This window comes from Barbus barbus (assembly GCF_936440315.1).
Source record: "Barbus barbus genome assembly, chromosome: 29".
Taxonomy (NCBI): domain Eukaryota; kingdom Metazoa; phylum Chordata; class Actinopteri; order Cypriniformes; family Cyprinidae; genus Barbus; species Barbus barbus.
The window spans coordinates 16,764,484-16,788,214 of NC_136757.1; the positions used below are offsets into that span (position 1 = coordinate 16,764,484).

The 23,731-nt window shown below is 39.4% G+C and overlaps 1 protein-coding gene across 1 annotated transcript in view; it reads right to left on the reverse strand.

Moving 5' to 3' along the window:
• Nucleotides 1–21,868, reverse strand: part of LOC306848848 (cadherin EGF LAG seven-pass G-type receptor 3-like) — a gene marked incomplete at both ends in the record, with an annotated part of 49,837 nt that extends 27,969 nt beyond the window's left edge. The window contains 4 exons of the mRNA XM_079383597.1: nucleotides 37–259; nucleotides 5,008–5,296; nucleotides 6,524–6,861; nucleotides 17,128–21,868. Coding sequence (XP_079239723.1) covers nucleotides 37–259; nucleotides 5,008–5,296; nucleotides 6,524–6,861; nucleotides 17,128–21,868 — 5,591 coding nt within the window. The remainder of the gene's footprint in view (nucleotides 1–36; nucleotides 260–5,007; nucleotides 5,297–6,523; nucleotides 6,862–17,127) is intronic.
• Nucleotides 21,869–23,731: the final 1,863 nt, after the last annotated feature.

The window sequence follows — 23,731 nt, forward strand, 5'->3', positions numbered from 1 at the left end:
AGCTCAGATAACAGGTGTGTCCTTGTGTGTACTCACGAGAGAGAGATGGAGAGGTGGAATCGTTGACGGAGCCCCCTGAACATCATGAATGATTTTGGCGGGAAAGATCTGGTGGTGACAGAGCAATATGGCTTCTCATAACCTCCTGCAGGACATTCACACCTGAACCCCCCTCCGGAGAGCTCACGACATGTACCGCCGTTACGACAGATGCCTGCCACGCACCGGCCACCACGCCGGTCGAACTCACACCGCTCGCCTGAGACAGACAGAGAAAACAGGACATTTAAAATACATGAAATACACATACACATGACAAAACAAATATACATGCACACGTCGATACACACTTCAATTCAATCGTACTCCATTATATTATTTAAAGGTGAAAATTGTACTGCACTGCAAAAATGAGGTGCTAATATTTTTAAAGATAATAAAAACACTAAATAATAACAGTGTTACATATAATCTTCAGAAAAACTCAAAATAAATATTTCATAATGTACATTAAAACTTGATTACTAAAAATTCACTTACAGCATTTCAAATGTTTGATTTTAGTGGTTTTTAATTTATTTAGATAAAATAATTTAGAATTTTAGTATCAGAAGTTTATCAGTTATCAGCCATAACATGAAATTAATTCATGGCTTCTTGGTATTGGCCAGAATTTTAGTATCAGTTGAGTCCATACTTCTGAGTAAATTCTTGACTGAACCTAAAATGTCATGTTGTCATGACTCAAAATCTTTCAAATTTTTAACAATTTCCTATTTTGATTACATTTAAAATGATTTATAGAGTTAAGATGTTAAAGTCGACATGAAATTGAAATCTATGGAATCCTCTGATCTTGGACTTCTTTAAATCATTTAGTTTGCTTGAACCCCTTTCTCACAATGCAAGTTAACAGTCAAATATTATTTTATTCAGACCACAATCAAATGATTTCACAGGTTGAGAAATACAAGTTACTAAATGACAGCAAAACCAGCAACAAAAATTTACATAAAACTGGCAAACATTCCAAAATGCAAACCTAATAATTATTCATGCCCTGGTGCATGCTGGGAATAGGGAGTGAACGGGACCAAACCACACAGCAATTTTTCCAAAGTTCTATTTTTACTTTACATTCACACAGCTTTATGTAGAATATGAATAGCTCAACATTAATGACTGTATTTTAATCAGTCACATTTGGATAAAAATCCTATAAATTGTACCATCACTGTATCGGCAGGACTCTAGCTTACGCACACACATACTTTGTTAGCAATGTGTAGAAGCTCTGTAAAAATCTGTAGACGGGAATGCCCCAGTGGACCAATAAAAGACAACACACACACACACACACACGCACACACACACACGCACACACACACTACATAAAGCAGCTTGTTGTTTGGGTTTTGAAACATCAGCAGACCCTGCCCTTAGGCTTTATGATGCTGAGCCAAATGTGAGCCAGATTCTGGCGCTGTGATGTTCCAGCATTGTGTTGGTGAGCCTCTGGCAACGGTTAAATAAAGCACATTAATGTGGATGCGTGTACAAACCTCTGGCACAGACACACATGTAGACATCTCCGTCTCGCTTTAGTGTGAGTGTGAAAATACTGTCTTTAAAAGCACTTCAAACTTTGACCCACCACCATAGAAATACACATACATGCAACCAAATGCCTTAGGACACACATAAGGACAGACACACACCACAGGCAAACAAACCATTAATGTTAACATGATAGTAACTGCTCACTGCAAACCAGCCACAGATACACACACACACACACACACAACAAAACCTTCAAGACACATGGACTCATGGATTTAGAGAAGCTCAGTCCAGCCTTTATCCTACTGGCTACTTAGACTGAGAATTATTTGCATATTCAACGAGAGGTATTAGCATATTCATCATAGCTTACAAACATATCACCTGCAAAGGGAAAAGGATTTTAGCACACATTCCTCTTGACAGCACAAGATTGAATATTCAAAAGCCATATAAAATAAGCTGCTGTGCCCAGGATAAAAATATATATAAGCAGGTCACAGGCCTCTGAATACCAAGTGAACCGAATTTTTCTAACTTAAATCATAATTTAAACAGGTCTTTCTTCATAAGGAATAACTAATTCCTTTGATAAATTAATTTACTAAAAGATTCTACGGAGACATCAAACTATCTGACCAACGTCCACTTGGGCTAAAGACAGATATTACTGAATTATAATTGAATTGCAAAGTTAAATCTACAATCTAATGGGTTTAGTTAAATTTAGTGTAGTTCAATTTAACTAAACCCATTAGACTGATTATATTTAGTCAACTAAAACTAAACTAAAACAATTCCGATTACTAAAATATTACAAACTAAATGGCATTAAAGTCTAAATCAAAATTTGCTGTCAAAATGAACACTGCTAACAACCATCCAACATTCCATAGCAACTGAATATTCTCTTGACACTGTAGATCTAAAATTATTTTTGTGGGGGGGAAAAAAATCTGAATTTATTTTTCAGTAGTGTTTTTTTTCAGTAGTGTTTTATTTTTCTTGTCAGTAGTGGTGCTGATTGTATAGTAGTGTTCCAGTTTTGCAAGATTTATCATTTGAATTTAATTAAATGGCTTTTAGGATGTTTTATTATTATTTAACATGTCACACAACCCTCTTTTCAAAGTGTATGCCTCTGGGCCTTGTTAAACCATATGAACTGTCTGACATGAACACAAGCAATTCTGAGAAAACATTTCACCCTGACTGCTCCTGCTCTCAGTGCACTTACTGACACACATTCAGAGACATACAGCAATTTCTTTAAAGTCCTCAACCAGAACGGCCAGAAACATACACACAAACATAAACATAGCATGCTAAAACTCAAAAATACAAACAGCCCCTCGGTGTTCAATGGGGTATAAAAGTTTTCATTTTAAAGTCCAAAAACAAACTAAGAGAAATAGAACTGTCTTCACATATCCACAACAAATACAAGTGACGGCACACAGAGATGTTCGCCTACATAAGCATTCAAACTCGGTTATCTCTACATGGACAAAAGATGAGCTTTTAGGTACACACATGCTCTCAAATACACACACTTACACACTTAAACAAATCTCCATTGATTGACTCACTTAAAATCCAGCAGGGAAAGGCTTTAAAACCCTCTCTGCAAATATCTCTCCATCTTTAGTCTCTAGATAATTTTGTCCTTTTTATATTTGTGTCAGGTGCTCGCTCTTTTATTTTTCCAGCTGTTCACTTCCTGACTTACTATTAAGAGCAATTTCTTCCCCTCTTTTTTCTGTTTCACTCTCCTCCCCGGTGCCCATCTACTCCATCCCCTCAGAATATTTGGTCATGTATTCTCTCCCCTTCATTCAAATGATGTTTAATTCATCAAAGCTATTCTTTTCCTCTTGGGCTAAACCACTCTCTCTACCCAACCCCCACCACACACATGGTACGGCCCTCGGGGGATCCTGCATCTGCCCCTGCTTTCATCCTTCCGTTGGATTTCTTTTTCTCTCTTTCACTTTCTCTCATCCTGCAGCGTTTGTATTACCAAGAGTTGCTCATTTAACTTCAGACTGACTTCACTGCTGAGAGTTTAGGTCTGTTTAGCTCCCATGGCCACACATATACACTGAAAAACAAACTGGTTAGCAGTTGCGCTGCACCACCAGTAGCCACAGTCTAGTCTCAGCATCAGATGGTGCGCCCACAGATCGCTCACAGCTCCTTCACTGGCCATCTGATGCATATTGCATAGAAAACTGGCATTATTTGACTGGCAGGATGCTGCATAATTTTCAAGTGCGTTTTTGGAAGAACTAGAACTAGAACTGGATTTGGAGACACCGAAGACGCTTATAGCCAGGGCTGGGTTAAAATACTGATTTTCCCATTACTCGTGATATTCCTTTGAAAGATCTCTTAGGTCTTAAAATCCCAAAATTGATTGCTCACAGCAAGCTATTTATATTTTAGCAAGTCCGTTTTCAGTAAGTCTATTTTACCCAAATTTGCAGTCCAAATGCATGGAGGACTAGGAGTGATTATTTAGATCTTAACAAATTAATCATTTTAACATGAAAAGAAACAAAATGCTTTAAAATGGAGATAAATAATAAATTAATAAATCATGTTTAAATTGAAAAATAAATGGACACATTTACGGCCATTTGCTTTTCGTTGTCCATTTGCCAATCAAGTAAAAAAAACAAACAAACAAAAAAAACCTTTGGCAGTTCAATCATGTTTGCAACAAACCAACTTTTGACTCAGGCTTAAGAGCAACCCATGTGCCACTCAATTTGTAATAATTTTATACATCGTTATACAAATGTTTTTTCATATGAAACACAATTTAAAGTTTATATCCACAGTTGGTATCCACAGAGGACGTTTTGTTTATGGATTTATATATTTGACAGTCTGACAAAAATTATTACATAAATTCACATTTTTGTAATGTACCAAGCAAGAAGGATCCTTAATTTATAGCATTAGCTGAAAGATTTTAAAAAATTTGAAAAAAAGAGACATTCAAATCAAATTTTGAATGGAATGGGTTTGTGAATTAGAATCTAATTTAATTGGGAATCTGTATCTATAACCAGTCCAACTCCTAGCATCAAATCTTCAAAAGACATTCTGTGCTTTTCTGTCTAACCACACAAGAAACATCAAATGCCAAGGGTTGTTGGATCGGTGTGTCAACCTGCCTGTTGCCGTGTGTTGGGCAGCATGAACATGACAGTTTTTATTTTCATCATTCTACTGTACTTCCAACAGCCAACTTTAGTACACATTTGAAATGTTGCCGTTTGTTTTGGCAGTGTGAAGCAGCCATAAGTGGGCGATTCTTGGCCAGAATAAACTGCAAAGTGCACCAGACGTTCTTTTGCAAGTTTGCAAGACTTCCCATCATCTAGAAAGACACAATAATCTCTTCATATCTCTTCCTGAAATACACAACCACACTCTCACCTGTGTAATCCTCTCGGCAGATGCAGGTGTAGCCTCCCTCTCTGCGAGCGCACACTCCTCCATTCATGCAGGGGTTTGAGTAACACAGGTTAATTTCAATCTCACAGTAATCTCCCGTAAATCCAGCAGGGCAGCGGCAGCGCAGCCCTGTGATGGGATGGATGGGCCGGAACAGCGTGGATGGGGAGGTGATAAAGGGAGCGGAGCTGTTGAAGCGGAGAACGCTGATGCACTTCATGTAGTTCTGACATGGCTCACGTAAACACACGTTATCATCAAACGGGAGAACCTGCCGGAATACAAAATGCAGCGTCAGAGACATGTGAGTGTGTCTGTATGTTTGTGTGTGCTCTCACCACAAAAAGTACGGAGGACTAGGAGACTGCTTTTATTTAATTCATACATTTAAAATTTAGCCAAGCTGTGTTTTTCAATTTATAAATGCAATAAATGTGAATTGGAATAAATAGCGTTAAATACATCTTTTTATTTCTCCATTTTAGTTTATTCATTTTATTAAGTTTAGTAGAGTTATTTGGGGTCAGCAAGTTTTTGTTGTTGTTGTTTTTTTTTGACAAAAAAAAGAGTTTTATTCAGCCAAAGTAAGGACATTTGTAATATTACAAAATATTTATTTTCAAATTTGTATCAATCAAATAATCCTGCAAGTAAACTTATTATGGTTTCCACAAAAATATTAAGCTGTACAAATGTTTTCAATATTGATAATAATAAGAAATGTTACTGTTTTACCTTATTTGGTAGTTCCTGTTTCCATCGTTCATTCATTTCAGCTGTCTTGTATTATTCATCTCGTTTGCTCATTAGTTTGTCTGTCTTTATAAGCCTTCTGTTTCTGTTCAGTCTTTGTCTCATATTATTGTTATGGTCTATGTGTGTTGATGTATGTGTTAAAATATCTCTACGTTTACTCCTTCGTCTTGCGCCATTCCTACAACCACGTTACTTGAGCATCAAATTAGCATGTTAGAATGGTTTCTGAAGGATCATGTGACACTGAAGACTGGAAAAATGACTGCTGAAAATTCAGCTTTGACATAAGAATAAAATATTCTTGTGAATATATTTTAAAATGTATATAAACAGGACACAGTTTATGTTTATTTTAAACTGTAATAATATTTCACAGTATTACTGTTTTCAAATAAATGCAGCCTTGGCCAGCATAAGAGACTTCTTTCAAAAACATCTTACAAAAAATCTTGTATCTTCACTGACCCAAAACTTTTGAATGCCAGTGTAAGTTTGATTTATTAATTTCAATTGTATTTTAAAATCATTTAATTATAATTGATTGATTTATTTTATTTTAATGGCTTTCATATTGCTTAAAAAAACACTTAAACCACACTTTAGAATGTATGAATGCCATTGTTTTATTTAACAAAATATCAAAACAAACAATCAATATTTGACATTTCTATTCGATTTTGTATTTTCTTAATGTATCTAATGCTCTTCACGAGGCAACCGAGTGTGTGTCTATGTGTTTTACCTCCATATGTGCAAGGGCGTTGAGTCTAGGTCTGTTGAGGTACAGCTGCTCCTCCAGAGCCTCCGATGGGAAAAACTGCCCTCCAGGCAATGCAGCGGAGAAACTAACGTTGAGCACCTTTCCTGCATCTGCATCCGGCTGCACGTTGAACACAAACACATCATCAGGAGAGACTGAAAGCACGGCTGACACCCCTTCCAGGAAGTGAGTTAGCAGTGGGGACAGGAAGTGCTCCTGGGACATGTTCTGGAGTCGCACAGTGATGCTGCTGCTGAGCATCTCCTCTGTAATGATGAGAACCCGCAACACACACTGAGCACTGACGCTGTGAATGCCATCTGAGAAACAGACAGAGACAAAGGAAGATGAAGTGAGTTAGAGAGCAATAATAAACTTGAAAACTACAAGCCTTGTCCTCTATCACAGTATGTGTAAAAGCAGTATGTCAAATCACAAGTTAAGTGATAAGAACATGTCTGACAGCTCAGTCAAAACATCACACAGTCTGTGTTTTACTCTATTGCGATCTGAAACACTTTAATGCTGTAGCTGTGAGAGTTGTACTCCTCCAGAGGTCCATCTCAACATGTGAACTGAGTCAGGATGGTGTCAGTGCAGCCTGTGATATCATCTACAGCTCACTGATTGTGAAATTAGCAACATGCTGCGGAGTGAATCATGTGTGTCCATCAAATACACACATACTTCATGCTCATACACACAAATGCACATAGTACATACAACTTCAGAAATACACACAGAAAGTTTAAGCTGAAAAGAGAGCATGCTGGAAAGACAGAGGGATAAAGGAAGAAAAAAATAAAAGATTCAAGGGTTTCTGTGATTGAACAGATATTGTGTAAGTGAACATAATGAAAACATGCCCAGGTTACATTTCACCCCCAAATCAAAAGAGGACATTAGGTTTTGTATATAGAAAATTAAGTTGATTTTTGGAACTTTTTTTTCAACATATTTTCATGATGTTGTCAACAAACACATTACCTACTGATCAGACCTTTTGCTTTATGAGCATTAATTCTAAATGGTGATTCTCAATATGCTTATTTGTGTAAAGATACATTCATATTTACTGTTGCACAATGAAAGTTCACAGGAAAAATCTAGCAATTTCGATAGGAATCCATGCGATTGAAAAAATGTGCAAGAGCAACACATTTCCTCATGTAAATTTGCCACATTGACAAACAACTTAAAGCTCTTTGGTTTACAAGATACTTCTTCAAGATATGATTGTGCTTTAAATAGATAGTCCACCCAAAAATGAAAATTCTGTCATCATTTACTCACATATGCAATTCCAAACCTGGACTTACTTTCTTCTGTAAAATAAAAATGAAGATATTTTGAAAAATGTTGGTAACTAACTGACTTCCATTATATAGACAAAAAACATAACGGAAGGGAAACTAAAATGGTTTGGCTACCAAGATTCTTCAAAATATGTTCTTTTTATGGTGCAAAGTTTGGGACAACATGAGCGTGAGTAAATGATGACAGAATTTTAATTTTTTGGGTGGACTATCCCTTCAATACTTCAATACAATTTTTATTTACTGAAATACATTTTTTTTTTAATTAGCATAAATGTAAGGCAAATGCTATTATGATGCATAAATTATATTTAAATAAAATGTCACTGCCAAAAAATCTGAATGGTCCTAAAACTGGCCTTGCTTTTCCTTTGAGAGGATCAAATATTTACTTTTGGGGGTAAAATATGACCCAGACAAGCCTCTGACATCCAGCTGTACACATTGATATTTATTTGGGTTTAAATATTACAGCCACTGGCTGTGAATTTGGACCATTAACCACTTTTTGGGCTGTGGGTCTGAAAATACACACCATTGCACATCATCATTAAAAGTGACCACTGAAGCATGCAGGAGTGCTGTTTCTGTTTGAAGATCTTTAATACTCCAGTACCACTAACACCGGTCCAAGTGATTCTGAATCATGTTATTCAGTATATCCATGCTGTTTGTACAACATTGATGACATTTTCACAGTTGCCTTTCCATTTTCTAAATGATTTTCTCCTGCATTATTGAATATTGGCTATAAAGTGCATGAAAACAGTCTTGGCAGCAAGTCACTCGGAAGCCAATTTAAATTGAGTGAAAGAAAATTACACAGAGAAGAGGAAATGATTCAGCAGACAGTGAGCAGGAGAGAGAGATGGGGTGAGGGGTGAGGCTGCTGGAGGCTGGTAAGGAGGAGTCAGGGATGGGAAAGAATAAAAGCACAGAAGAAAAAATGAATGGGGGAGGGGAGAAAGAGAGACGTTAGATCATAATGCCATCCCCTTAAAAGTCATACCTTTCATGCTGATAAGCATTTCTTATAAAATATACCATCCATCACCCACTTCTGTCACACACACGCACTGGACAACACGGGGCGAATGCATTTATATTATAGTGAAGCGCAGACCAGTATCGATTTTAGTGTGAATATGCAGCAGTAATAACTTTTATTTTAGACAGTACAGTGTCATTAATAATGAGTATAAATTGATTTAATTTTAGACGCAAAACAGAGTGTTTTATTTGACTTAAAACACAGGCGTTTCATTCTTGAATGAATCCGAGTCTTTGATGAATCGTTTGAGTAAGTGGTTCAATGACCACTCCTTTGCTCCTTAACAAATCAGCATTTTGAAAGAATCGGTTGAATTGATGATTCTATGACTCATTCATCAACACAATGACTTGCTGCCACCTACTGGCGATGTAACTTCATAACTCAAGTATCCAATTGTTTCATTATGTCACTCATTTCATATTTCTGTAGGCTATTCAAAATGTTTTTGTTTAAAACATTAATTTCATTCCATATTGCAATTGCTGTGTTAATGCATTTACTGCCGTCTGAGCAGCATTAATTGTGTAAATACATCTCAATTTAACTTAAGATGCAGCTTCTGTGCCACAGTGCAAAGATTACTTTTGTTGGTAATGATTTAATTGGTAACACCTATAATGTCATATTTTTCAAATATTGACTAAATTCAGGAATTTAATATTAAAGGTGACAGACATTTTATAAATTTAGAAAAATGCCCTTTTTTATATAAAAATAGCATGTACTATATACATGTGTAACATGCCGTCAGATAATGACAGTATCATATAAACTTCTCTACGAAAAAAATCTCAAAATAATAATCAAAACGGTAAGATAGCTTTATATTCACACTAAAATCGATATTGGTCTGGACTTCACTATAATGTAAATGTCGCACAGCTTTGCCACACAGATTTTGATAACTGGACAGCTAAATAAAATGTGCGGTGTGCCAAAGAAATAGACTAAAAGGAACATATTTCTGCAATAAGCACCTAATATTTGCCATATAGAAGTAAGCCCTGTCTAGGTGCTGCCCCAGTATGATTTGTGTCAAGCCATTTGTTAGTCTGGGCAAGTCTACGATATACTTAAGCTTATGATGCTTTTGGAAAATGCAGCCCTGGTTGTTTGATGAGAGGGAGATGATTGCAGGAGTTGCAATAAACGCTTTAACAGCAGAGGACTCTTATTCTGTTGCACAAAACTGAAGACGACATGATAACGGCACAATTTGATCCTTGCTTGACCAATCAGTGGAAAGGGGCATTTCATTTCCACCCACACGTGGAAACCGAACATTTAAACTGTTTATCCATTTTCTACCCCTGAATGTAAAAATGGAAAATCAGACAATTTCTGTTTTCATTTTTTTGAAAAAACTAAAAACAAAAATGGTGCCATTTTCTCATGTTTCTGTTTTCTTTTTTAAATAAAAAAACAAATGAACACAACATACATGGGTCCATGTACCTTTGGATAATTCGTTTTTTGATCTAATATTGAAATCTGAAAAATGAAAAAACGGCACATTTGTCATTTTTTCAAACAAAACGAAAAATCTGAAATTTGGCTTAATTTCTCTTTATGTTCAGGGTCAGAAAACACAAACTACTTGAATATTCGATCTCTACAAGTGGGCGGAGTGAAACGCCCTTCTCCGCTGACTGGTCAACCAAACATTACATAATAATAGTCCTAAATATAATAATAATAGTCCTCCCCTTCTACAGGTTCTTAACGTTTATTTCTACTACATTTTAACTCTTTCTCTTCATCAAACAGCCAGATTAACCAATGGTTTGACACAAACCATACTGAGGCAGAGCCTTTTAGTCCTCTGGCACACCACCTGTTTTATTATATTTATCCACCTATCAAAATCTGTGTGGCAAAGCTGCGCGACGCACTGCAGCGTGGGGAAAATGTATTGTAGTGAAGCGCAGACCAGTATCAATGTATGTGAAGGTACACAGGAGTCATAACTTTTGTTTTAGACAATACGCTGCGTTTTGGACAATGGAGGAACCTAAATAATATGACAGATATGAAAAGAAATTACTTTGTGTAATTTACCTTCACATCACATATAGCTATTTTTCTATTTTGAGTTTTATTCATAGAGCACTTTATAGGAAATCATATGTTGTTATCCCACTGGCATGGGACTATTTGTTCCTCAGAGTGCTGTTTTAGTGAAATCTGAATTTAACATCATGATTTGAAGGTGAACTCCTTTGATTTATAATAACATATCCAAACTAGAGGGTGACACGGGAGTGGATTTTCCCACAAAAAAATAAATAAATAAAAAATAAATAAATAAATAAAAAGTCTCAATCTCACGAAAAAAACTGGGGAAAAATCCCGTCCCGTCCCGTCCCAATCCCAGAAGAATGACTCCCATTCCCTCCCACTCCAGTGTAGTGCTTTTCTTTTTTTTTGGCCGGAATCTGTCAGTTACAGTAAAAATACAGTACAGATCACAGCATGCCCACCTTAGTTGAATAAAAATCCAAAATGTAGTTTGTTGTTATTTTATTGAACTGAAAGCCAGTGTAAACAATGCACATTGCGCATTGCACACACATTAAATTGCATGTAAATCATCCATGCTAACACACGTTTTCTATTTGAATTTTTTTCATTTGAAAGTAGACATTTCACTCTCTATATATATATTTTTCATACACTGAGTTTCGAAGTTTCTCGCTCAAGTTCACAGAGACCTAGATGGCAGAAAGTGCATCCTGTTTGCTTTAATTATTTTACAGAAGCTCAACATTTCGTTGTTATTCTGAGTGCACACTGATTTTCATTTTTGTTTTACCTTTTGTATGTCATATTTAATGCTAAATTCTTACATCAAATAAATTACAATAATATGACAATAGGCTTTTACCAATTCAATCAGTATTCAGTGACATAGACCTGCATCTGAAGATGCTTTTAGATGTAGGCCTATTTAAAGTTTAATGCTGATCAGATGGCTGCACGTGTATTTACATAGCAATAACAAATGTATAATGAAATTAGATTAATGTTTTATACAACATTTTTAATTAGTGGCCGTCTATAATAATTGGTCATTGAATTGTCTATAATAATGGGTCTTTCAAAGACTCTGATTCATTCAGGAATGATACACCACCACACAAGTAGTTTATCCGTTTTCTGACCCTGAACGTAAAAACAAAAAATTAAGCCGAATTCTTGATTTTTCGTTTTGTTTGAACAAATGAAAAACTAAAAATGAGCCATTTTTTTTTTATTTTTCATATTTCAATATTAAATAAAAAAAATAATTACGCGAAGGTACACGGACCATACACTGATCCAAAACTGGTCTAAATAATTAATTCACAAATTGGTGTGATGCAGTTCATTTCGTTACCTAAATAATGTTTGTTGCAACAGTTAGCAGCTAGCTGGAGGATAAATAATTAGTGATTAAACAAGTAAATTTCAGTCCGTATATAACAAAGTTTGAAGTGAATTGGACAGAATTTCCTTTTTGGGTGAACTCTCCTTTAAAGAACATATAATCCTGATTGGCTCACCATACCAAACACTGTTTGCATGTACTGCTTGTAAATTACAGTTTAGCTCAAAATATTTAAACGGTTTTCCACTGTACTGAAGTGTTTGACTCAAGTTGTGCTGTAATAACTGGAGAAATAAAGTCAAGCATAACATGTGAGCGTCTACAAGAGGATGACAGCCGCGGCTTGAAGTTTTTATTGTCACTGGTTGTCTCAGTGTCTAAGGAGATTACATCCTCTTTGATGAAATGCCACCCTGTGTGTGGAGAGAGATAGAGAGAGAGTGTAATGGAAAGAGCGAAAGGGGTTAGAGGAGGAAGGGTGGAGGCAGGAGTGTTTACATAGATGCCAGAAAGATGAAGCCAATATCATGCAGACAAGAGATCCAGCAAAGTGTGCTTGTGGGAAAGACTGAGATGAGGAAAAGACGGATAGAAAGAAGGGGTGGGGGGAAAGGGAGGTACAGGAGAAGTGGGGGAAGGGTGCGAGGAGGCAGCTGGTTTGATTACAGGATTATAAGGCAGTGACTCCCTATTGACCACCCAAAACAGTCCCTGCTTCTCTCTAACACACCACAAAGCCATTAAACTAAAAACCGCATGGTGCAAAACACAAAGGAAGCAAATCAACAATATCTTGCATATCATTTTCTGTCATATTCCAATAATCACTGAGGCCTAACAAATAATAGCAATTACAGCAAAATGAGAAGTAAATTATCTTAATTACTGTAAACAGCCACAACTAGTGCAGGGACAACACACTATGGTTACTCAACATCGAAATAAAACTAAACAAAACATTGTTTTCAATGATTAATGTAGCTTTCAGCAGAAAATATTATTAGTCATGCTGATTAAATCAACACATTCGGGCTCCCACAGAGGATAAGTCAAATCACCAGTGTATGTGTGTGTGTGTGTGTGTGTGTGTGTGTGCTTCTTTGTTGTTTGTTTAATATTTGTTTCTATGATATCTGACATTAGCAATAAGTGGAAGGAGTGGAATATGAAAAAAAGATTAAAATAGAAAACAATTATTTTAAACTCAGATCATATTTCACAATATTACTGGTTTTATATTTTACTTCAAAATATCCTTTAAATTTAGTTAATAAACCAAGATATTAAGGCTTGTTTTAGATAACATATTCTGAATTGAACTTATTTTATAATGCCAATTGTTTGTGCTTCTTTTGGGTATAAATTTATCAATTTATTAAATGTATGCTTAAAACAAGCAATAAATAAATAAATGAAAACAAAATTTCCTAATATATTATTTTATTTTAAGTATCTTGTTTACTAAGATTTTTCATTATTTTACTGGAAAACAAGATCAAAATACTTATGAAGATGATTAAGTGCAGGCACAAATACAAATAGAACCATCGCATATACATATACAGTCTTTAATTAAAAAGCATATTTAGAGCTGTGTGGTAGGTTTCAAACAGGGCAACTTTCCATTTCTTTCATCTGAAATTATTTTCCTTTCAGCCATTCAAAGCCAAGACCCAAACTCAGCGAGTCTTTCCTCTTTCTATTCCTCCTGTTCAGTCACTCGCCTGCCATTCACTACCCTCCATTTCTCTTTTCCACTTGAGTGTTTTGTTATCTTCTCTTTCTCAATCAGTTTTCTTCTTTTTCTTCCTCTACACATTCCCTAAGCCTATCCTTTCTTCATTGTATCTCTTTATATTCCTCTCTCAGACCCTTTTAATCTTTCATAATCCAGCTCACTTATACCCACTCTAAAGTGAACTTTTTTTAGGCTTGTTTTGCAGAGGGGGATTGTTAGAAAAAAACTCTGTGTGTTTCAAGCAGTTCTTGCTGGGTCGCAGGAAAACATGCAAATAGCTTCTACCAGCTCACAAAAACATGAAATAAACAAAAAAGATCTCAGAGGTCCCTACAGTATAGGTTTTTCATGTTTCTCAACCTGACACAACAAACCTGATACATGCACATGCTCACAAATTCACACAACAGCAGCTCACACATTGAACATGCTTGTAAACACTGAAATTACAGATCTAGCATGACCAAAACAGACCCCAGGGGCCTGTACCATGAAGCCGGTTTAGCTGGCAAGCCAGGTAAGTTTCAGTTTAGTTTGCACCAATCCTGGGTTTTAGGTACCATGAAAGTGGCATGGCTTTTAGCTGCATTCATTGCCACAGTAACTTACACTGAAAAGCTAACCTGCTCCGGGGCAGGTTATGTTCTGGGTTAGAGATCTGAAATTGGACCAATCAGATGTGAGCAAAGTGACATGTCTGACACAAAAAAAGTCACTCCTCCAGTTTCTCTTCCTACAAATTAAAGTCACTATGAAGTACCTTAAATAAATATATATATTTTTTAATTAAAAAATACAACAAAATTGTCTGGCTATAATGATAATTATAATTTACATATGATTTATATTATTATTACTCCATTACACACAAACATTTTAGTTTAAAAATTATTATAAAGCATTTATTTTAAATGAATATTAATATATACAGATCATAGGTAATAGAAATAAGTGGTAGAATCAACAGATAACACTTTAAAAATAGCTACATGACCTTACATGTTTGAGTCTCTATCACTATATATTATCAACTATATAAACTAACTTTATAACTAACTGCACTGATAGAGCAAGATCATTTCCTTTATTTGTCCTCTTTCATGGACAAGTACGTCAGTGGAAAAGCGTTTAAATTCCTCACATTCTTTAATCTCTTAACCTTTAACAAAAGCGTTTTGAATCTCACTGGCTCTCTCACGAGAAGTGAATCACACTTGCCCTGTGTTGTGATTGGCTGTTCGCCGCTGATGTCACACATTGATGTGAGTTGACAGAGAAAGTTGATGATCACCTTCATGGTACCAACAAAGACAGATTAGTGTGGTTTGGTTTTGTCAACTCAAAACCTATCCTATTACTCTGAATTTGTTCATCTACCATCATGGTACAGGCCCCAGGTCTCAAGGGCCTCTGTTTGTGTGTTTTTGCACACAAAAACAGAGTGAAATGCTTAGATGTATTTGCCCTTCATAGCTGAAATTAGTCACCTGGAAATATATTTCTACCCCCATCAGCCAAGAGGCACTCAACTACAGACATTTGCACACACACGCACAAAAACACATATGTATAAAGACACAAACTTAATATATGCTCAAACAAACCCAGATGTAGGCATAAACATAGTAGATGCCTGCATGAACGAATATTAAACCATCCGATTACCCAAACACACACACAAAATCTTGGGCACTGGTTTGACAGCTGATTACTGTGCTCCGTTTGATTCCAAAGCCAGGCTTCCCCTAAGGACGTCCTATTACACTCAAAGTAAAGTAGAGCAGTGAGAGAGAGAGAGAGAATGCAAGAGAAAGCATACAAGATAAGAGGTCTGTATGTAATCCTCTATTAAACTACGTTTACCAGTATGTACACACAATTTCATTCTGGTATACATGCATTATTTCTGAGACCAATACGATTTTGACTACACCTAAAATGTGTGTTTGTACATCACATCATAGAAGGAATAGCAACATGAACTAATCACATAAATATAAGCACATCTGCCTTGCTTGGAGAATAACAAGATAAAAGTGACATCGAGTACCAAACTATGTCATCTCATCTTACAGACAATGAACTGTGCTCATTAGAAAACTGTAACTGCTGTTTCTCCGGGTGAAGCAGAATACAAAGGAATTATTTAATAGGAAATTCCTTCAACACAACCTTCCATTTCCCTCAGTACATCAAAACTTAATGATTACATTGTACAGTGTAGAAGAAAGCTGCTCAACTTATTTAGAAACATGTTTAGACGATTTAACCCAACAGAAAAATATGTTTTGTGAGAGGAAAATAGTGAGAGAAAGAGATGAATGAGAAATTAATGAGAAATGAAGAGTAAAGGGGGGATGGAAACGGAAGTGTGCTTTCCTCAGAGGAGAGAGAGAGAGAGAGAATTTTACCAGAGGGTAACTGAGCTGTCTAACACTGCAGTCTTACAAACTCCCCATCCTATATGCCTTACACACATATACACAAACAGAACGAAATCAGCAATATTGTTCAAGTCAAGCACGATTTTTAAGTGATAAATAAACACAAAGCAGCCACAAAACCCCACAAATTGTGTTAAATTCACCATTTTAGTCACATTGTCTGTAAATAACAAATCACCATTTACAACAATTGGTGACCAACAAACAAACCAACCATTTATAACCTTTCAAAAGCCACAATTATCTACACTTCCTAGCAATGCAATCAACATCAGCCATTGTGGCCAAGCAATGCTCTCCTCAGCACTTACACTCTCTCAAGTTACCACTGAGACTCCTGTTACAGCACCTGCTAATGCCAGTAGAAATCATTCCAGCATAAAGTAATTTACATTGATCGCTAAATGTCTTTACAGAGAAAAATACAAGTCAAGGGTCAGCTTTCTCTGAAGATATCTTCTATTCTTTCTATTTTCCCTCTAACATGCACTCTCTACACTGATACATTGCCTTCAGCAATATTTCATAATAGAGCACTGCAGAAAAGAGTTAGCAAAACCAATTTGACCTGATTTGATTTCATCCTTATGACCTTAATAGCCCTTGCCTCATTTCCCCATTTCTTCTTCCCACCCCCTCACCTCTTTTCCTCCCCTCTTGGTCTTACCAGTGACGGTGACAAGCATCGGGGCCACCAGTGGTCGGTTGTTGTCCAGTTTCCGGCTGAGGCGGATCTCCCCGCTCGTGTGGTTCAACAGCAGCAGGTGTAGCTCATTCCCACGGTCTATGGTGTAGTAGAGACGATCCGAAACATCTGGGTCATGGGCTGGAACTCGTCCAATAACCCCACTTGGGAAGGTGTTGGATCGATTGGATACAAAGTTGTTAAAGATGATTTGAAAGTCTTGCATTTGGGGCCCATTATCATTCTGGTCAACCAGTCGAATGCGCACTGTAGCACGACTGACTAGTGGAGCTGATGTGGCCTGGACAACAATTACGTACTCATTCCGTGTTTCGTAATCAAGGTCAATTAAAGAAGTGAGTTCTCCTGAAAAAATGTCCATTTGGAAAATTTCTGGAATATTTCCTTCCACAATCTGATACATAATCTGAGCGTTTGGGCCCTCATCTGGATCAGTCGCTGTAATTTGAGCTACGACTGACCCAACGGCACTGTTCTCCTTCACTAGGACCTCAAAATCATCAGCAGGAAACACTGGAGCATTGTCATTGACATCCATGACACTGACTTGAATGTGTACAGGTGTACGCTGAGGTGGAACACCGCGATCCACGGCAAATGCAGTCAGCTCGTAGAAGGGAACACTTTCACGGTCAAGTCTCCTGACGGTCCGGACTATTCCCGAGGTTGGTTCTATGGTGAAATCACCATCACCATCCTCTCCATTCTGGAATGTATACTGGACACGGCCATTGGCATGAGCATCACGGTCAGTAGCGGAGATTTGTAGCACACTAGTGAAAGGTGGAGTATCCTCACTGACTCCACCCTGATATCTGGGGCTCAAGAACTGAGGTGCGTTGTCATTTACATCATTAACATTGACCTCCACATAAGTGGTGTCAGATTTCTGAGGGATTCCATTGTCACGAGCAGTGATGGCAAGCGTGTAAGTCATTTGGTCTTCGTAGTCTAGTTCTGCTTGAAGTGTGATCGCTCCACTTGCAGGATCAATGCGGAACTGTGGAATATTGTCCTCCAGGTAATAAGTGATGCGGGCATTTTCTCCAACATCATCATCTGTTGCGCTTATGACCACCACGGTGCTGCCAGGAGGCCGGTCCTCTTTCACACTTACTGAATAATGAGCGCTCTGGAACACGGGACGGTGTGTGTTGGCATCTGTGATGTTGATGTGCACCTGACAGGTATCGTGGAGAGTTCTGTCAGAGGCAGTGACTGTTAGCACATAGCGACGCTCCTGTTTGTAGTCCAAAGGCAGTGCTAGGGAGACAAGTCCTGCTCCACCAGCTGTGCTAATGGCAAAGCGATTACGTGTGTTTCCACCTGTGATCTGGTACGTGACGGCACTATTTACATCACGGTCAACTGCGGTTACGATGACCACACTTGTTCCAACAGCTGCATCTTCATTTAGTCTGACGTAATACTCTTTTTGTAGAAACTCTGGTCGGTTATCATTAACATCCATAACTGTTATTGTAACACTAGCTGTGGCGGAAAGAGGTGGGGCGCCATAATCTCGAGCTTCAACACCAAAGAAGTAATGCTCTACTGATTCACGGTCAAGTTCTGAGCTCACTGTGACCCAGCCAGTGGCAGCATTGATAGCAAACGGTGTATCCGTGCCGGTTCCCGTTAAACGGTATTCCAGGCGTGCATTGTCACCATTATCTGTATCAATAGCTTGTATGTGAAGAATGGAGTGACCGATAGGAGCGCTCTCCAGCACTGTAGCCTGGAAAGGTGTGGATACAAAGATTGGTGGATTATCGTTGACATCAGTGACCTGCACACTCACAATTCCAGTGTTGTTGGAGAGAGGTGGACGGCCGTTGTCCTGAGCCCGCAACCGTAGTGTGTACTCCCGTTCCGTCTCATAGTCCAGTGGCGCTACCACCTGGATTTCTCCAGTAACACTGTCAATCGCAAACTGTCCTCGGCTGTTCCCGCTGATTATGTTGTAGTGCACAGCAGCATTCCCATCTTTATCCTGGTCTGAGGCACTGACTCTGAGGATTTCAGAATGTGGTCGGATGTCTTCTCTAACTGCAACCACATACCGCTTTTGACTGAACTGTGGAACATTGTCATTCTCATCCAACACAGTGATATGAACGCTAACAGTAGCCGACCGTGGGCCCGGCTCTCTTCCCTGGTCGCTTGCTTCCACCAACAATATATAACGTTCATTTGCTTCTCTGTCAACAATACCTCGGGTCGTGATTAAGCCTGATCGCGGATCGATCTCAAACGCAGCGCGTGCAACAGCCGCACTTTCTCCAATAAATCTGTAGCGTATGTTAGCATTCGCTGGCGAGTCGAGATCTGTTGCTCGCAGCTGCAGGATAGGATATCCCTCTTCCACGTTCTCTCGAATGGTCTCGCGGTATTCTGTTTGCTCAAACACAGGAGAGTGATCATTACGATCAGCCACACTGATGGTCACCATAGTTGTTCCAGAAAGCCGTGGTGAGCCATGGTCTGTGGCAGTAACTCGGAAGTAGTGCAGGTCCATGTGTTCTCGATCCAGAATGTGTGTGGTGGCGAGAAGGCCAGTAATTGGGTCGATCTGGAAGTAATCCATGGACCTGCTGTTCATTAAAGGGGCCATGCTGTAACTGAGTCTGCCTGCCTCACCAGCATCAGGGTCCTCAGCTGTCATAGTTATGACTGAGGTACCAGGAGGCTGGTTCTCAGCAACCTGAACCTGGTAGTTATACTGGGTGAAATGGGGGTGCCTATTAGCTGCTCTACGGGAGCGCCCAACAGAAGGGACACCTGTCTGCTCTTCGTTGTACTCTTGCTCTTCTCCTCTCTGAACTTCATCGCTCTCTCTTGCTTTTTGTTTCTCACCGTACAGAACTTTTTGTGTGTTTCCCACCCCATCTAGACTCTGTTTAAGCTCATTCTGTTCTGGCCACATTAGCTCTTTGTTTTCATCGCTTTTTCTGTCTGACTGAGAGGTGCCATTGCCTTGAACTTTTTCTTTTTCTTTCAGTAAATTTGTCTCTTCTAACACTACCTCTTCCTTTGTGTCTTCTGCAATCACCCACTCCATGCTTTCCTCCCTGCCTCCCTCTACAGGCTGTCTGTCACCCTCCCCCGTTCCCTCCCCTTTCACCCCGCCCTCTATCTGTCCCTCTCTCCTACCGCACTCAGTCGAGGCTTCCAGCTGCTCCTCTTGCTGACTGACACCCTCAGCTTGTAATGACACCCGTTTACCGGATTTTAATTGCGGCCGCGTGGCACCCCCATCGGCGGTTAAGCTGTCGTAGTCGCCACACTCTGCACGCTTACTGGAGCAAGGATAACGTGCGCTTTCCCCTCTTATAAAGTCGCGCTCTTCACTGTCAGGAACATTTTGGGTTTCATTTGTATTTTGATCATCAGGACTGCTGTTGTTGTGGTGGTTATTACGATCCTTGGCGCAGTTGTTGTTATTGTTACTGTTCCAATTCCTCAGCAACAAACATTGAGTAAAGTCATTCGAGTGAGCGAGCTCATGCACAGGGATTGGCGCTGTCCACTGAGCGGGTGCTGAATCTTCTCGCGTGTGAATGTGTGAATCACGAAAACGTTTAGAAAAGTTAAGCTCGACTAAGAGGTAGATATGTGATGCATTATGACCCCTGGGACAGACAGTAGCAGATGAGTCAGAGTTGTGTACATCGCCGATATACAACTGAGCATTGATTCCAGTTGATCCATTATAATGAGCCTTTCTGTCATCAGTCCTGACCCAGACAGCCTGTGGCATTAAATCCCGAGCATCAGTCCGTTTGAGCAGACTAGGAGACTTTTGTGAACTATTCCGATCAGATTTTGCATGCACAAATTCTACTTCTGAGTTCTTATTTGAAGATGTGGTGTTTGTATTTTCTCTTGCCTGCCTTCCACAAACTGCGTAGCGCCTCAGAGAGTTGTTGAACCGGTGCCAGTTACTGCTGTGCCAGTCTGGATGCCATTCAGAACAACCTGTGATCCGGTGTGACTCGAGACAGTTGCTTGCTTCGCTTCCAAACCCTAGAGAGAGCTGACACGCGCACGGTCCCGAGCACCCGCGGGTATTTCTAATGTCTGACCCGTCCCAGCCCGCTCTGGTGAGACCAAACTCCCGTTTTGGGTGACATGGGCAGAGGTTGGGCCTGGATTGGCTGTCCACGGTTCTACAGCTATCCAGCACGCTTTGTGCGATGACCCTGTCCGTGTCGAGGCGCCGTGGCCGCGAGCGCGTTCTAGTCCTTTGTATAGTCCTCTTTTTGCCATACTGAACCGGAGAGGCGAGAACACGAGAAACAACGCCCTTCTCTCCACTGCCACCGTTACTCCAAACAGGCTGGCGATGACAGCGTCCGGTGTGCGCCGCCGGTTCTGATATCCATGCACTAGAATTCCGGTAATCCGGACTCAACGGAGATGAGGGGGTTCCCACTGCACAGGACCGTAAGCATTGCGATTCCCGTCCACGCGACCGTAGCGTCCGTACAGGGTGGATCTTCCAATCGCCCCCAGCCAAAGCCCCCGTTACCGTTCCGTCGGGCAGGCTGGTGATTTGAGCGTCTCCGGGGGCTGGGTGGGTGCACAGGGAGCGGCAGAACGGCCCCGCTGCACTCCTCGGAATAACAGTGAACAAAGAGCTGAGGAGAAGAAGAAACAACAGCGGCGAAAGCGAGCCCAAGTCCAGTAGCAGTGCAGCCATTAGTCTGGTGAAATCCTTTCTCTCTCTCCCCCCTTTCTCCCCTCTCTCTGAACCCAAGTGTCTCTCTTTCTCTCTCCAAACGCCGGCTAAGTGGCCAGCTCATCCACCACTGCCCGACTCCTTCCGCCGTGCTCCCCGGTCGCTCGGTGATCCCGGGAAGCTCGCATCTACTCTCGGTGTTTGGTAGAGCTCCGTCTAGCAGCGGCACGAGCGCAGCATCTCTCATTCACATCCAACATGGCTCACAGCGAACCCGGTGCTACCCTCACTCCTCCCCCTCTCGCTTCTTTCTTTCTCTCCTCTCTCTCTCTGAGATGGGAATGGTTCATTCCAGTGTGCGCAAGGCTGTTTCCTCACTCGGATGACGCCATGTCCACCGCTGGAGAGGTACTATAGCCTAAAACCTATAAATATCAAAGTGAAAGCAATAGCATTAATTCAATATGGAACATGGAAATGGAGAATAATTTATATTTAATACATTTTCAATATATCCATACATTTCATTCAAATGATGTCAATACCTTCTTGTATTGCTATGTATCTTAAAATCTTCCATAACAACACCTGTAACAGAAGGCCACATGTTGTCTAAGTTTATCATTAGTGACTTTTACATGAACAGTGGCTAAGATAAAATAATAAAACAGCATCTGTGTAAAACATATATATATATACTCCAAAAACATTAACAAAACAAGAATACAACATTAACGTTATAACTCAATTTTTATATAGCTACTTTTTTAGTAGGCCTATTTTATAGCAAACTGTCATTTAATGTGCAATTAAGTATTAGGCTATAATTTCCTCCAGCGTATGGCAAGGTAACTATGCATTTTAATTTTTAACATTTATTCTGTTCTAAATATAATATATAAAATATTTAACCAACAAATATCAAGTATAGCATATTTTTTTTGTGCGGAAAAAAACCCCGTATGAACGTCAGTGGGGGTTTGGTGTGTAGCTGTAACAATCAGTCGGTGTCCACCTGTGACTTCGTGTCTTATTCACTGAACGACTTCCTGAGGTGTTTTTTATATATATTATTTTATTCATTGCATTGAATATCACATTTTCTTTCTTCTGCCAGTTTTACCTCCCACTCGGTAGACACGGTCTCATTTTGAATGCATTGTTTGACACGGAGACATTTTTTAACTATGATTTTTCTCCTGTTTTAAATCGCACTGCATGTGGGTGAATTTCGGAGGCGCGTGTCACAGCCCTGCATGGCGGATGTGAAATCCACGCAGAAATAGACTTGCGCGTTACAAAAACCAATCTGTGTCTGCCTGCCACTGACACCGTTGGAACGAATCCACGGATGTTGAAAAATTCAACACGGCTCAATTATACTGTGCGCGCGCGCTCTCTCTCTCTCTCTAGATAAGACGCCCCTCGTGCCCCACTGTTCTCGTGCTCTAGTCTGAGCTGAGCAGAGCAGACTGTGGTAAAGGGCTTGTGCTTTCTGTGTGCAGTTACCAGTGATGCCTAAGCAGAAAAAGATGATTTGCGAATTTTCTTCGTTGACTGTGGAGGATGAGATTCATGTCTAGTCTTTAGTGCTGCGGGTGTGCTTGTGTGTGTCTAGACGCTTGATGGTATTATATCACACAGTCATGGCAGCCCTAAATCACATTAAGTGAGGAGGAGAGGAATTCCCATAACTGAGAGCTTCCTCTGAGAAACCTGACTGATAGACAGACGGGTAACTCCGATCAGCCCGCCTGCGATTTACCAGCTCACCAAACAGCCTCTGGGAAGAGCTATCATATTTAGTGTTACTCATCATAATTCAAATTCTTGTATGTCATGAAAACACATATGGCCCACATTTCTGCTTATTTCTCAATGTCT